Genomic DNA, 15975 nt, shown 5'->3' on the forward strand with positions numbered 1-15975 from the left:
GGCGGTCGGGGACAGTGCCTCTGGACTGGCAGACTGGGGTGGTGGTCCCCCATTATCAGAAGGGGGACCGGAGGGTGTGTTCCAACTACAGTGGGATCACACTCCTCAGCCTCCCTGGTAAGGCCTACGCCAGGGTATTGGAGAGGAGAGTCCGACCGATAGTCGAACCTCAGCTTCAGGAGGAGCAGTGTGGTTTTCGTCCCAGCCGTGGAACACTGGACCAGCTCTATACCCTCTACAGGGTGCTCGAGGGTTCATGGGAGTTTGCCCAACTGGTTCACATGTGTTTTGTGGACCTGGAGAAGGCATTCGACTGTGTCCCTCGTGATGCCCTGTGGGGGGTGCTCCAGGAGTATGGAATCGGGGGCCCTTTATTAGGGGCCATCCGGTCCCTGTACGAGCGGAGCAGGAGTTTGGTCCGCATTGCCGGCACTAAGTCGGACCTATTCCCAGTGCATGTTGGACTCCGGCAGGGCTGCCCTTTGTCGCCGGTCCTGTTCATACCTTTTATGGACAGGATTTCTAGACGCAGCCAAGGGCCGGAGGGGGTCTGGTTTGGGGACCAGTGGATTTCGTCTCTTCTTTTTGCGGATGACGTGGTCCTGCTGGCCCCCTCTAGCCAAGACCTACAGCATGCGCTGTGGCGGTTCGCAGCCGAGTATGAAGTGGCTGGGATGAGGATCAGCTCCTCCAAGTCCGAGGCCATGGTACTCGACCGGAAAAGGGTGGCTTGTCCTCTTCAGGTTGGAGGGGAGTTCCTGCCTCAAGTGGAGGAGTTTAAGAATCTGGGGGTCTTGTTCACGAGTGAGGGAAGAATGGAGCGGGAGATCGACAGACAGATCGGTGCGGCTGCCACAGTAATGGGGGCGCTGTGCCGGTCCATTGTGGTGAAGAGAGAGCTGAGCCGAAAAGCAAAGCTCTCAATTTACTGGTCGGTCTACGTTCCTACCCTCACTTATGGCCATGAACTTTGGGTCATGACCGAAAGAACGAGATCACGGATACAAGCGGCTGAAATGAGCTTCCTCCGTAGGGTGGCCGGGCACTCCCTTAGAGATAGGGTGAGGAGCTCGGCCATCCGGGAGGAGCTCGGAGTAGAGCCGCTGCTCCTCCACATCGAGAGGAGCCAGTTGAGGTGGCTCGGGCATCTATACCGGATGCCTCCTGGACGCCTTCCTCGGGAGGTGTTCCAGGCACGTCCCACCGGGAGGAGGCCCAGGGGACGGCCCAGGACACGCTGGAGGGACTATGTCTCTCGGCTGGCCTGGGAACGCCTTGGGCTCCCCCCGGAGGAGCTGGAGGAGGTGTCTGGAGAGAGGGACGTCTGGGCGTCTCTGCTGAGTCTGCTGCCCCCGCGACCCGGTCCTGGATAAGCGGAAGACGACGAACGAACGAACGAAGGTCAAATACTTAACAGTGTTAATGCCCTACTGGTTTGTAACCATTGTAAACACATAACATGTAATTTTCTAATGATTTTAGCAACTTACCACCTTATAAAACATTGTATGCTGCATTAAGCAACAAGCGTCTCTATATATGTTACTCACACTGAGTGCCTAAATGCAATTAGTTAATTTTTATTAGAATCCGGGCAGTTCTTTAGTGATATTGATATCCTGTACATTGATTTTGCAGTACTGATAAACTTGCAGCTTCTTGTGGATCCCTACCGCTAAAAAAATGATAAAACTATGAAGATTTTAATTCAATTCAATTCAATTCAATTCAGTTTTATTTATATAGCACCAATTCACAACACATGTCATCTCACTTCACAAAGTCATTTCAATCTAATCATACAGATTTCAAGTCCGGTACATACATTCTAAATAATCCTAACTATCAAACATTGCAGTCAGATTGTTTCTTTATTCGGTTATTTATTCAAATTAGTTAAAACGTTTTTCTATCTAGGGAGACCCAGCAGATTGCATCGAGTCAGTGACTTGAAGCATTCACTCCTCCTGGATGAGCATGCAGATTTTCTTCTGCATATCTACGAGCCCCTTTGTCAGTGTTTTTAAATCCTGGATAAATCTAGATTTTACATTTTAAATTAAATTTTAATGGTTTTAAAATTTGTATTCAGAAGCCTTTGGAGTAAATTTGAAAGCAGACTAATTATTAATAAATGTAGGTGTAAATTTGAATTTTGGAGATTCAGAGCCATAATCCAGCATATCATGAGTGACATGTTGAAAAGCAAATATGGTTGGAAACTGGGTTTTCAGAATAAAATAAACTAAAATATAAGTTCAACTGATTTCGATGAATCGCTTCTATATTCAATAATATATGTTCATTTTAGTATTTATGGTAGGCAGGGATATAAAAATGAACAATGATCAAAATATAAGAACGGTTAGTTGAGGTGCCCCTCAACTGACCGTTATTTACTTGTGAAAACTATCAAACCACCTGATTAATCTAAATTATATGAATTAACCTGGATTTAATACAGGTATTCTGTTTTGTCAAAAAATATATTTTTTAAGTGGTGCTGAAGTATGTAAAACCCTCTAAAATGTTTTTTAGATAAAAGTTTTTTTACAGATGACTCTCATGCAACATCTATTCTTCTATGTCTATGTTGGGATCTACGTTCTGTGCAAGAAGCCAAGGACTCTGGGGTTAGGGCCTCCAGGCTCATTACTCTGGTTATAACCACACAAAAACACACGGGTTTCAATGTGTTCTTGTCCAGAGGGATTCCAATCATTACAGATAACCAATATGGTTCATAAGGTAATAAATGAACAAGTAAGACACATAATAGTTTAAACTGTTTATTAAATATTGCATAATACCGAAGTCACAGCAGTGTGTAGTATCTTTATTTTAATATTGTTAATGTAACATCACTGCAAATAGAAGCAAACAAACAAAACCTGTTGCAGGCTGTGCACCTCATCAAACTAGCCCAATATTTGAATTATTAATCGTTATTTCGAAGCACTGTGTCACACTCTTAGGTACTGGTACTGTACGGTAACAAACAGACCATGGTTACACTGAATTATGACATGACACATTTCAGGGAAAGTCCCGAAAAAAAAATTGAATTAAAATGACAATGATGCAGAAGTTTGCATGTATTGTAAATCATTATGATGGTCACAAATGGCAGCGAACATAATCATATCTGTCAAACTTTCTGTGCTGCTGAGTAACGCGCCACTCTGTGCTTTCTCACAAATCCTTCATGGTAAATAATCCACTGCAAATGACAAGGAGCCCAGTCTGATACTCCTGTCGCTTACAGTCTATTTGCTTTATTTTACATATATACAACCCTTGTCTTGCTCATCCAGGACGAAGTTTAGACAACACTGCCTGCATCACATTCATATACACAAACAGCCATTCACCCGCTGATGCTTAATGTAGCACAATAGAGCACAAAAACACTGCTGTGAGTAGTTCTGACCTACTGATTTCATATAGGGTGTAAAAAAAATCTCTCTTTTCATAATGGAAGAAGAAAAAAGAAGAAAGTTTTTACAAAGCTACACGTCATCACACTCTTAACCAGCCATGTGAAGCTGAGGTTATAGAGGAACAAACATGTTGTGGAGGCCTCTGTGGTGAAAGAAAACACATGAACATTTTATCAGTGCCATGCAGGCAAACCCACAGTGCAGTGTGAGGAAAATACTATGTAGCTATGTTGGCAAAGCAGTCGGAGGGCTTTCAGAACGAGACAAAAACTGAATTAGACACCAAATAAACACTGATTGGACTCGTGTTAAACTGATCTTCATACACATCTACAGTGCTTTACTAAAGAATACTTATTTTCACATTTAGTCACATTACAACCACAAACATCGACACATCCATATGGGATTTTACATGATAGACCAACACAAAGTAGTGGATTACATTGAAGTGGAAGGAAAATGATAATATTTTTTACAAATATTAAAAGTATGTATTTGTATTCAGCCACTTTTTCTAACCTCTCACCTCTAAATAAAATCTAGTCTAAGTGTCTTATGTCAGTACAAATACAGCTGTTCTGTGAAGGCATCAGATAAAGTTAGTGAACAAACATCCTGATGAAGACCATGGAACACCGCAGACAGGACAGGGACAACGTTGTGAAGAAGGTTAAACCAACAAGATCTCACAGAGCACTGATTAATAAATCATCTGAAAATGCAGTATGACAAGTATGACAAAAGGCCCGTAGTTACTCTGGAGGAGATGCATAGATTAACAGCTCAGGTAGGAGAATCTGTCAACAGCACAACTATTAGCAGTGGACTTTACTAATCTGGCCTTTATGATAGAAGGACAAGAAGAAAGCCATTAGAAGTCCCATTTAGCAACATGAAGCAAACCGTATAGAGGACACAGCGAATGTATGGAAGAGTTGCTTTGATCAGACAACACCAAAACTGAACTGTTTGTTCTCCAAGCAAAACGCTGTGTGGAGGAAAACGTACACATGGCACACTGAACACAACAGACCAATGGTGAAATACGGTGGTGGTAGCATCTTGATCTGTGAATTCATTTCTTCAGCAGGGACAGAGAAACTAGTAACAGTCGATGAGAAGATTGGTGGAGCTACAAACACGGAAGAAAACCTGTTAGAGGTTGCAGAAGACTTGAGACTGAGATGGAGGTTCACCTTCCAGAAGGAGAATGACCCTAAATATACAGCCAGAGCTACAATGAGATGGTTTAGATCACAGCAAAGAGATGTGTTAGAGAGGTCCAGTCAAAGTCCACATCTAATCCAGTTGAAGATCTGTTGTAAGACCATTCTAAGAAAGCCAGAGGCAAAACGTTCAGTTTCTACATCTGAGGTGCAATTGTGCCACAATTATTTGTGTTGGTCTTTCACATAAAATACAAATAAAATATATTATAGCATGTGGTTGAAGGCTGACAAAATGTAAAAATTTCAAGGAGTTTGAATACTTTTGCAAGGCACTGTACAAACAAGCATATAAAAGAGTATGTGTACTGATGGTCTGCTATTTGCAATTGAAAAATTAGGATTATAATCTTTGCACAGAGCCCCGAAATGCACAAAACCAGCTTAGAAATACCTGCTTAGCAAATAACCCACAAAGTACAGCCTCATGCTGCTCTATGCAGGTCATAACAAGCACTAAAATGTATCTGCAGTACAATCCGACAGCTCTGTTCGGCTCTAATATACACACAGCAAAGTCTGACAAAAACAAGACATATTCTGAAGACCACCACAAAAAAAGGTCAAACATAGTCATCATTTTTGTAGATAGGTTTCGGTGCAACAAGCTTCACTCTGGCATGGGGTGTCTCTCAAACAATCTGACGGTGTTGGAGCTCTTTACCCGGAGGAAAACGGCTCTGATGCTTTTAGAGCGGAGTTCAAAGGAATTAAAGCTCAATGAACGAAGTAAAACGCTGGCACCTCCTCTGTGGGATAATGAAGAGGGTTGAGATGGGCTTTCATGCTCCAGTTTGGTTTTACAGTGCATGCAGAACATTTACAGGAAGAAAATACATACTTGTATTCAGAAGGCCTCTTTTATGTGTGGATACAATCTCGTCAAAGAGGGTATGGTTAAGATTTCTAAAGGCTTTCTTTAAATCATTAAAATTACATTCTGGGACACCTCTCTGGCTAAAACAAATAACTGTAGTTCATCTGATTAATCTGCTTTTATCATGTTAGGTGGGACAAACAGGAAGTTAAGTGCTACCACGCCCATCTAACAGTTGTGCTGAAGGCGTTGAATCACTAGCTACCTTAAAGGCATCAATCAAATCAAAAGCCAGCATATTGAGGTATGCTTCACTTTCACAATACATGCAACAGAGTACATGTGGCCTGTGTTTGTGTTTGCTACAGAAAATATAGAAAATATGGAAGTTTAAATACGTTTGTTGTTTCTAGACATGCACCTGACTGCATCAACAACTGCAGCAGAAGGTTTGGTTGAAAAACCAAGGCTATACTGAAGCGGTATCAAAAGCGTTTGGATTACACCGAGTTGTAAAAGCTTTGACATTCCCCTAATTAAGACAGCACTGAACATTTGGGGATTTTAAGTAATTAACATAAAAGCAAAAATGCATAATCAAATCAGTTTCTACAGGCGTCTCTAACATTACATACAATTAAAGGGCATATATCATCATATAAGAGGCAGAAAACCTAATTATCTTGATATACATAAGCCACAATCCGCTTTTCTGTTGGTTTTTAAAGTGGAGAAAAATTTTTAAAGACAATTTTCTGAAACAAAAAAATATTTTTAGGTCAAGGCTACAGAAAACAGGAAGGCACTACCATATATGGATGATGACGTGTTGTCTGGAACTGCAGTAACTGGTAAATCTCTCACATAATCAAAAACATGATTGTTTTTTTTTGGACAAAAATTAACATTTTAGGGTAAATATGTGGAAAAAGAATGGAGTAAGCATTTTTACATTTTTACTTACTCCATCCTTCATCTATGAAGGAACGTGTGGGAGCTCTGAGGAGCAAAACCCAAAGAGGGAGGACAGATTTGTCCTCATCAACAAAAAATACTGTTACTTTTTACCCCAGGAACATGAAAAAATTGGAAAATTAGATTCAAATGAAGGACTGCATGGTGGCACAGTTGGTAGCACTGTTGCCTTACAACATGAAGGTCCTTTGTTCCACTCCCGGCCAGGGCTCTTTCTGAATGGAGTTTGCATGTTCTCCCTGTGCATGCGTGGGTTTTCACTAGGTACTCCGGCTTCCTTCCACAGTCCAAAAACATGACTGTTAGGTTAATTAGTTTCTCTAAATTGCCCTTAGGTGTGAATGGGTGTGTGCATGGTTGTTTGTCCTGTGTGTGTCTGTGTTCCCATGCGATGGACTGGCGACCGGTCCAGGCTGTATCCCGCCTCCTGCCCGTAGACTGCTGGAGACAGGTATAAAAAAGCGGGTAAAAAAAATGGATGGATGGATTTAAATGAAGAAACTATCTAAAGCTGAGGAAAGATGATAGGACATATCTATGACCAACAGCAGAGTCAACAGCCAGACCAACAAGGTGACTGCGGGTGTTGCTTATAAGCACACCGTTTGCCATGCAGGATAATATTTAGTTTTTCCAATAGCTACCTATAACAGAATCTTTTTCATCAGTGTCTGAACGTTTCACTGCTGCTCCCATCTGGGGATTTTAACTTCCCTTCACAGAGAGCTTTTAAATGCCTCCTTAGGGTGCCGGGTTGTTCTGTCTCCAAGCTACTGCTCTCTGAGATTTCCCGATTTTCTCTTCCTCACTGGATATAAATCCCCACTTTAACCTCAGCTTTGAGCTGCAGAAGCTGCTATAACTGCTTTTGTCTTGGTCAGACATTCTGTTATGCCTTGATGTCCAGGTCTGGTTTTCAAAACATAACGTCATCACTCATCCCTCAGTTTTTGGTGCTTTTCAACTGCCTTATGCTTGAATTCTTTATTTTTTCAAACCTTATTTTACATACTTCTTCATTGCAGACATAAAAATCAATCTAACTATTGATAACCAAAATCCTAAACACAATCAAAATAGAAAAATACTAATAATAATGATATGCGCCCTTTAAACTCAAAAATAATTGTTCTTAAAAAGGGGAAAAGTATGTTTGACAGACACAAAATCTAAAAAAATTACACCTCCAGGAAATAATTTTGATATTTCTGTTTTTAAGTTAACGAGGTCCATGATTTACATCCCACCTCTGGTCCTGAAAGGTAGCTTATGTCAAACAGCTCCAACTTGCACCACATAAAATGCCATTTTTTCCTCCTCCAAAGTCCTTCTTAGGTGAGCTCCTCTGGTGCCAGCCTCCAGACTGAGGTGCTACATAGACGTGTGTGCACACGGACGAATTGGAAGCTATTATTTGTGCAACACCAGCTAATTTGTGTGACGTTATTCTCACATGTTGGAGACGGGTGAATTCTGCCAAGAAGTGAGTAACGTGCGATCGCGGTTTGGACAGAGAGCCGTCCCCTCCACCGTCCTCGCCTCGTGCCGTTTGACATACCCCAGACCACACTGATCACTTTCCCAGACAAAATGTATTCGCCTGGCCAGATGACTATTCTAACCAACAGCCATGCGCAGCAGTAATAAGTTCCCCAAGCTTGACAGGCAACCATGTGTTACAGGCAGATTAGATATCGTTACAGTTTCACTTCCTTCACGTAATTCCCAGGGAAAGTCCCAAACTGTTTTGTCCTCTTTGAAGTGCCTGTGGAGAAAAGGAAAAAGTAAGAGTAACTGGAAAGATTTAGCTGACAAAAACAGCTGACAAGCACTGTCACAGCTAATATTATGCTGTCATACACTAAAAACTCTCTATGAAGAAATGTGACCCATTGACGTATAGTTCTCCTTCTCCAGGAGCCTTCAGCATGCATGTTACATGTTTGCAGGCCTCTGCTGTCATTCTACAGAAACCCTATATGGATTAATGTGCTGCAGTGAGTGCAAAGGATTCCATCCTGCAGGACGTACCAACAAACCAGCCGTCATCGCATTTTTCCATGACACTGACGAGATCTCCTTCCTGCAGCTCCAGCTCGTCGTCATTCTGAGGCACATAACTGTACAAAGCCTGGAAACTGGAGCAGCGACACAAAGAGCACTTTGTCAAATGTGCAAACCAGCGAGGACCCAAAATGTCAGAGGAGTTATAATTAAAGGGGAGGGGTTTCAGCTGAAATGAGCAAAAAAATAAATAAAACAGCATGAAACTGAGAGAAATCTCACTCACATTCCACAGCTGAGACGGCTCGGCTCCAGGCTGCTGCTGTGGGACTGGGGTTGCTGGGAAATGATGAGAGATTGTTTACTGGGGTGGGGGTGCAGTCTATGGAGAGAGTCATTATGGTGGTGGGACAGGGTGCTGCAGTACCTCACCGAGGTCTCAGCAATATTCAAGATCTCATTACACACTGCCTCCTAGTAGTAGTAGAAGTCGCCAGAGAGGGACATACAAGTCCAGGAGGAGGCCAAGGTGAGAGGGGTATTTAAGGAGTTAGAGAAGGAAGGAAGAGGGGTAGGTCCAGTGAGAAGCAAAGGCAGGAAAAAAGGGGAGGAGTAATCCATTCAAACCCAGAAGAAAAAGTAGAGATGTTGGTGAAGGCCAGGAGGAGATGTATGAAAAGGGAGGACACCAGAGAGGAAGCATGTAGACAGGACATATGAAACAGTTAGTTCATCTTTACAGGATGTTAGTCAGTGTGAGCATGCTGTATTAAAGAGAAGCTGAAAGTTACAGCTTGACATTTTAGATAATGATTCACATTCTTCCTAAGCTTTACATAAAGCTGGTTTATATCAGAGTAACAGTGTGGAGCAGGAGCAATGTTTACGCTTGCTTTATGAACTCGGTACACAATACAGCGATGTAAAATAGATAAAAAGTCCTTGTTTCACAAAGGACTTTTGTGAAAGAGACAGCTCTCCAGCAGTCTCTGGAGAGCCAGATATTTCTTTTTATTATTCTTTTATATTAAGATTCTAAATGCAGAACAGTCTTAATCACACAACTTGCCTCACACAGTGCAGTAAAAGCTGCATTTGACTCTTTCAGCCACTGAAATACACATTTAAAAAACAAAATCTTTAACTTTCACAAATTATTCAGTTCGCAGGCCTCATTCTAAAACTAGGATTATTCTGCTGAACCCCCTCTTTAGCTGATTTGGGCTCATTGTGATGCTGAAAAACTGGATTCCTCTTCATCTTCAGCTTTCAGGTAGAATCTGGAGGAGTTTTGGGTCGGAATTTACAGATATTTGGAACTGCTCATGCTTTCATCCGCATGGAGAAAACTCCCAGTTCCATCTTAGCGTGTATGAAAGACACAATTTGGAGTTGTGGTCTAGAAGACTATAACACTGGTCTAAAAGGCTGGTTGTATAAATATGCAAATGTTCAAACTAAGCTTTATTGGAACACCTTAGATTTAATTTCAGCATTCATTTCTCTCGAGTTCACACGCGCCATTAATTATAGAGAATCAGAAATAATGTTCAGCTGTCCATTTATGACTTTCCTGACATTTGCTAATTTGCATCCAATAGCTCACGTCTCTTTGGGCCTTCCACAGCGGCTCTTAATACTTTTAGCTAAAATTGATGAAGAACCAACTACTGTTGTTAAATATAGATATAAATGCAGGTTTCAGCAGTTTTCCAGTTTTTTCATGGAACAATTGCTTTGAATTTCCATAAAAGAATGACACTAAAAGCGCCTGTAATTTTGTTTTAGATCTAGTTTTCTTGTTATTTGGTTGGAAACTAAACTATGCTCTTTCTTTACATCATTTTCTACAAATATCAACATCCCATAGAAGAAGATGTAGCCATCTTGTTTTTTATTTTATTTTATGTTTTTCTTTTTTTAATCTAAAAATAGAAATAAAATAGCGGTTCTTTGAAAATGGCAACACATTTCCTATAGTACAAACATAATAAGTAGTTTTTTTTCCAAAAGTCATGTAACATTTGCAGCTGTTGCAGCTGTAAACGAGTTTTATTTTGCTGGGCTGAGGGCAGAAATGGCTCTTTGGATTGTAAAGGTTGCATACCCCTTCTATACCTAAACCCATAGTTTACAGATAGTTTACAAAGCATTAAAAAGATGTTATTGCACACTATGGCAGAGGGAAAACAGTCATCAATAACCTGCAGACAGTGATGTGACTAAAACCGGACGTTTGACTGAAACTGGTCAGGAAGGCCGCCAAAAGGCTGACAGCAACACTGAGGGAACTGGAGGAGTTTTGGATGTGTGCTGGTTGTGTTTAGCAGGATTAGAAGACAGAAGCTTTATCTCACACAGAGAACATCCAGTTCCTTCTAAAATCTCCCAGAACCTTGTTGGAGAATGGGCTGTGGTCTGATAAAACCAAACTGGATGTTTTTGTACCAGAAATTCCAAAATGGATGCTTGGTATAAAAACAACCCTGTGCTTCACAAAACCCACAGTGAAACATAGTGTTGGCAGCATCATGCTGTGGAGTTAGTTTTGTGTCAAACTAGATGAAATCATGAACAGTTCCCAATACCAGTCAGTTCATAAAGATGGATTTCCCTTACAGCATGAAAATAGCCCGAACCATACATCCAAATCAATAAAGGTGGCTTCATCAGAAGGAAGTCAAGGTTTTGGACTGGACTTAACCAAAGATCAGTAAAATATCTGACAGAAAATCAGTAAGGTCACCTGTGGAGAAGAGATGTTCTTACAATCTGAGAGATTTAGAGAACATTTACAAGGTGCCAAATTAAAATCTGTTATGCTGACAGACTTTCAACAAAGAAGACAAAATGTTGAAATCAAATATAAAAATTGCTCCAGTAAATCATTATTTTAATGATGCATTCCCCTATGCAATCAGGTTATTTTAGCTTTTTATTTTCCTTAAAGGTTTGCTTGTTTTTAGGATGTCAAATAAAAGATGGAAAAAGCCTTTTAATACCAACTTAAGAAAAAATATTTAAATCCATCGTTGGGACACGCATTAATGTGCTGTGTCTTTTTATAAACTTACCTTTGGAGGGAGTTAATTTCATTACTCAAATGATAGTTTATGACTTTTAAACTCTTAGGAAGAAAGCAAATCTAGATTTTCCCTAAATGCCAAACTTGGCTGAAATATTCAGTACTGTATCTCATGTCAAACATGAGGTACAATTATGCATACAATGGGAGTTACAGATGAAATGAGTTCAATGGCTTTTTGAATGTAATGCATTAAAAATATTGGGCAAGTGTTGAGGTCATCTACCGTCTTACCGCAAATGAGTTAACATTGTTGTTCTCCTGGACGTCGTACGGCATCACGGGGCTTCTGGAGATCCGTCCGTGATGGTCGGCCTCGTTCTTCACAAACTGCAACACAAACATCAGTGCAGACACATTTTATTACAAGTTTAATTTATTAAGCTGAAACCTGTCAGTATGCGTTACCCTGTGCCAATGTCGCTATAACAGGATCCTACACATGAAACCTATAAATGGTCACCAACAAATAAACTTCCAACATTTGTGGCAGCTAAGCGTTTGCACCTTTGCACGGAAGAGAAGCAGCGCGGCATAAATGTCAGAATAATTTAAGCAAAATGAGAAGCAGATCAGTCTTAAAAATGCAAGGTTGGCATTTTCAGTGAGGGTTTATGTGAAATAATAATAGTGCGACCATACAGCTAAAACAAAAAGTCTGTCCTGATCATGTGAAGTTTACTAAGACAACCTGAGCAATGCACAGAAGGTGGCTAGCATGTTGTGTTAGCATCAGTCTCTCCATGTTCTTGTCAGAGTAATTTTTAAGGCATCATGTCAGAACTGGAACCATTCCTCTCCTTAAAGTCCTTCACAGCTATGAAATACAGGCACACCAACACCGCAAAACCACTGAATGTTAGAAGTGCACACAACAACATGCAGACTTGCAGACTGTGAGCAACGTGACCCGTTACATACTCACTCTTTTATTAGACCAGCAGATCTTTAACTCTGTGGAGCTACAGGTCAAGTCCATAGTGCCTTGCTAAATTATTCCCACCCCTTGAACATTTCTTTATTTGGTCACGTTACAACCACAAAATTCAGTGTGTTTTATTTGAGATTTTATGTGGTAGGCCAACAGAAAATAATGCATATTTGGGGAACAGAAAGAAAATTATGAATGATTTTCAAAAACATTAACTAAATAAAAATTTAAAAAGTGTAGCATGCATTTATATACACTGAACATTTACAGACTGAATTCTTCCCAATTCTTCTTTGCTGTATAGCTCAAGTTCAGTCAGATTGGATGGAGACCATCTCAATTTTCAAGTCTGGCTGCAGATTCTAATTTTTTTTTTAATAATTGAAGTCAATTCATAAATTTATTGTATTCCACTAAAAGGGCCTAATCGCCCCTATTTTCTGATTTTTCTGTTTAAACAAAATGTAGTCATGTGTTATTTTCCTACCACTTCTCAAACACGCTCTAATTTATGTTGCTTTCTCACATCAAATCTCAACAAAATACAGGAAGGTTTGTGACTGTAATGTAGTAAAATGTGAAAGAGTTTAAGGGGTTACGAATAATTTTGAAAGGCACTGCACAAGTTAATTGCACACTTCAAAACAACATTCACATAAACTCGTCAGAACAGCTACTCTAGAAAACAGTGACCAAGAGCCCATTTCCCAGGGCGAACATCACACATCATGCAGAAGATACCTCTGCAGGGCTATTTTGTCTGCTTCCCAGGGCTGCTCGGCCCATGTCCCCTTCAATGCTCTCCCCCTCGTTCAGCTCCTTCTCCCCCCTCAGCCAGCCCTCCAGCACCGGCCCACTACTGGGGCTCACACTGCGTGAGAGGTGAGGTGAGAAAAGGGAGAGCAGCAGGTCCTCCCCCTGAGGTGGAGTAAAAGTGAGGAAGGGAGTGGCTGAGTTGGGCCTCGGTGGGTAAGGCGGGGGCAGAGGAGAGGCAGATGGTGAAGCCATGGGGGAGATACAATATGGGCTGCCGGAGACATTGGGCACAGGGCTGGCAGAGTAAGGTGGGGGCAGGTACTCGCCCCAGCGGTAGGACACAGTGGGCAGCGGTGGCAGGGGCGGGGTCGGGGCAGCGGGAGGGCTCCCACCTCCTACGGTCAGGGAGATCCATTCAGAGGAGACAGCATGGACCTCAGGTGATATGGAGCGACGGGAGGAACGGGGGAGAGGGAGGGGGGAGGTGGTCAGACGGTTACGATAGAGCTTTTTAGTGCAGCAGGAAGATGATGGTACGAGGAAAATGGGATAAGAGAAGGAAAAAATATAAAGGATGAGACAAAACCCCAAAGAGTGATGAAGTGAACACAGCAGAAATGAAGGAATATCTGGAATAACATTCTGAAATAATAGTTTTTGTCCACTGTATGCATGGATATTTATGACCTTAAAACAGAATCCATTTGGCTGATTCCTCACCTGAGGAGATGCGTTGGTGCTGCGCTGCGGCGAGTGGCTGACTGGAGGATCCAGGTAGTCCACCCCGTTTTTGACGCGGGGTCGTTTGTGGACTTCTACGTAGGTGACGGGGAAAATGCCCTGCCGATTAGTGCCAGAAACTTTCCCCTCATACCAGTTCTCATCAACTCTGCGAATCAATGTGATCCGCTCACCCTGCAGAAACATGAAGAAGCTTCAGAACATTTGGATAAAAATATCCAAAACATAGCCGATCTGTTTTAACAAGCATCTAGTCAGAGAAGACTAAAGACAGCTAATTCACCTTTCTGAAGGACATCTCCACCACTGTGTCCCCTTTGAAGTTAAAGCGGGCGACTGCTTCTCCATACTCCAGTACCTGCACTGGGACACTTTTCTTTGGCTGGGCTTTCTCTGTCGGAGGGAGGAGCTACATAAACAAGACAAGACAGTCGGAGACGGCGTACCTCAGCCACCCAACACAGGGTCATAAGACATACTTTCTGTAGGCACATATTTCTGTGTTAAAAACTCCTTATCTATTGTTTTTATGTCTTATATGAGGATTGTTATTTAGGTTTTTATAGCCATCAAAATTAAATTGAAAAAACGCCTGTAAATGTCTGTTTGCAATGAGCCTGTATTATATATGAGCTCCACTTTTTCAATGAAATAACTTTAAAGTGACATTCTGATTAATTGGGGTGCTCTTGTAAGAGTTTCGTTGATGAGGAATAAAACCAACCTCAACGTAACTTCGTGGGAAGATGCCAACTCTTCCATGATGTTCGCCTTCATACCAGTTCTGATCGACTTGTCGGATAATGTACACAATATCCCCCTTCTGAAACGGCAATTCCCTGAAAAATACAAACAATAGCTAAATAAATGATTGGACTTTTTTAGTTTAGGTTTTTGTAGCAACAACATTAAACACACAGTTAATTATTATAGTTCTGATCATTTTCACCTACTTGAGGGATTCTGCTCTGAAGTCAAAACGTGCCATGGCAGGAGTTCTCTGTGTAGAAATGAAAACAAATTCTGGGTAACCCTTCATTTTTATGGCTGTGATCACAAGCATCATCATTCTTTATACATAAAACTCAAAACTTTCTTAAAGTATTTCACAATATTTAATTTAGCTTGTTTTTCCTGGGCTCCTACTTGGTGAGCAGCAGATTCTGGGTCTTATTGTGAGTTTTATATGTGTTTTCTGTTGTCTATGAAGCCCGTTTCACTGCCCTCGCTGAACATAAATGTTCCAGTACTGACAGGAAGGATGTGACTTTACCTCTGGAGGATGCTCAGTGAACAGTAATTTACAGATCCCTCCACATTAACTGCCCCCCTGGTTAAAATGTGTAAAAATCCATCTTTTATTGCACCAGCATAAAAAGGAGCACATTTGTTAGTTGGCTGAAAATACTGTGTCACGTTAATGCTTGTTACAACCACCTTTTGTAGAACAGCACTTAGTCTTCTATACGATTTCACAAGGTTGAGCTACTTAAAGAGAGATTTCTGACGCATCTTTAGCAGGAGTGTGAATTATTTTGTAGTGTGCAGCACATCTAAATACCTTAAACAGTAATGTAAGCCCTACATATTTGATGCTAAACTCATCATGTTTTGGCTTTAGCTCCTCTTATCACACATTTTAGTCTAACTGGAGTGAGTCATCCGTGCCTGCAGAAGGTCCCCCACCGTCGCAGCTCTTAGCCTCACACAGAAGCTGAAGACATGCCTCCCTCCCCCTTCCTGCTAACAGAGGTGATAAGACTTGGCCCTGCATTGTACCTCGATGCCTGATTTCCTTTTTTCGGCATTATCTGTGATGTTGAGCAGATCTCCGAAACGCTCGTTGGTGATGAACTGGTGGTGGGTCGGCACAATGCCTGTGTGTCTCCTGGCCGCAATGTCGGCCTCTTCCTGCTCCCGTTTCAGTCGGCGCTGCTCCTCCAGGATTTTCTGTCAAGAAACCAGACAGAAAGGTTTTTCCTCTAGCTGGAAATGAA

General features: G+C 41.5%; 1 protein-coding gene across 2 annotated transcripts in view; it reads right to left on the minus strand.

Annotated features, from left to right (window-relative positions):
• Window positions 1–2775: 2775 nt before the first annotated feature.
• Window positions 2776–15975, minus strand: part of LOC124859571 (sorbin and SH3 domain-containing protein 1) — a 72816-nt gene continuing 59616 nt past the window's right edge. For both annotated transcript variants that reach the window (XM_047352453.1, XM_047352452.1), the window contains exons 18-27: window positions 15758–15928; window positions 14932–14978; window positions 14703–14817; window positions 14262–14387; window positions 13958–14152; window positions 13223–13744; window positions 11785–11880; window positions 8752–8939; window positions 8493–8599; window positions 2776–8226 (exon numbers count right to left, since the gene is read on the minus strand). In XM_047352453.1, the coding sequence (XP_047208409.1) occupies window positions 8159–8226; window positions 8493–8599; window positions 8752–8939; window positions 11785–11880; window positions 13223–13744; window positions 13958–14152; window positions 14262–14387; window positions 14703–14817; window positions 14932–14978; window positions 15758–15928 (1635 nt within the window). In that variant the 3' untranslated portion in view covers window positions 2776–8158. The remainder of the gene's footprint in view (window positions 8227–8492; window positions 8600–8751; window positions 8940–11784; window positions 11881–13222; window positions 13745–13957; window positions 14153–14261; window positions 14388–14702; window positions 14818–14931; window positions 14979–15757; window positions 15929–15975) is intronic.

The sequence above is a fragment of the Girardinichthys multiradiatus genome, chromosome 22 (assembly GCF_021462225.1).
Source record: "Girardinichthys multiradiatus isolate DD_20200921_A chromosome 22, DD_fGirMul_XY1, whole genome shotgun sequence".
Taxonomy (NCBI): Eukaryota; Metazoa; Chordata; class Actinopteri; order Cyprinodontiformes; family Goodeidae; genus Girardinichthys; species Girardinichthys multiradiatus.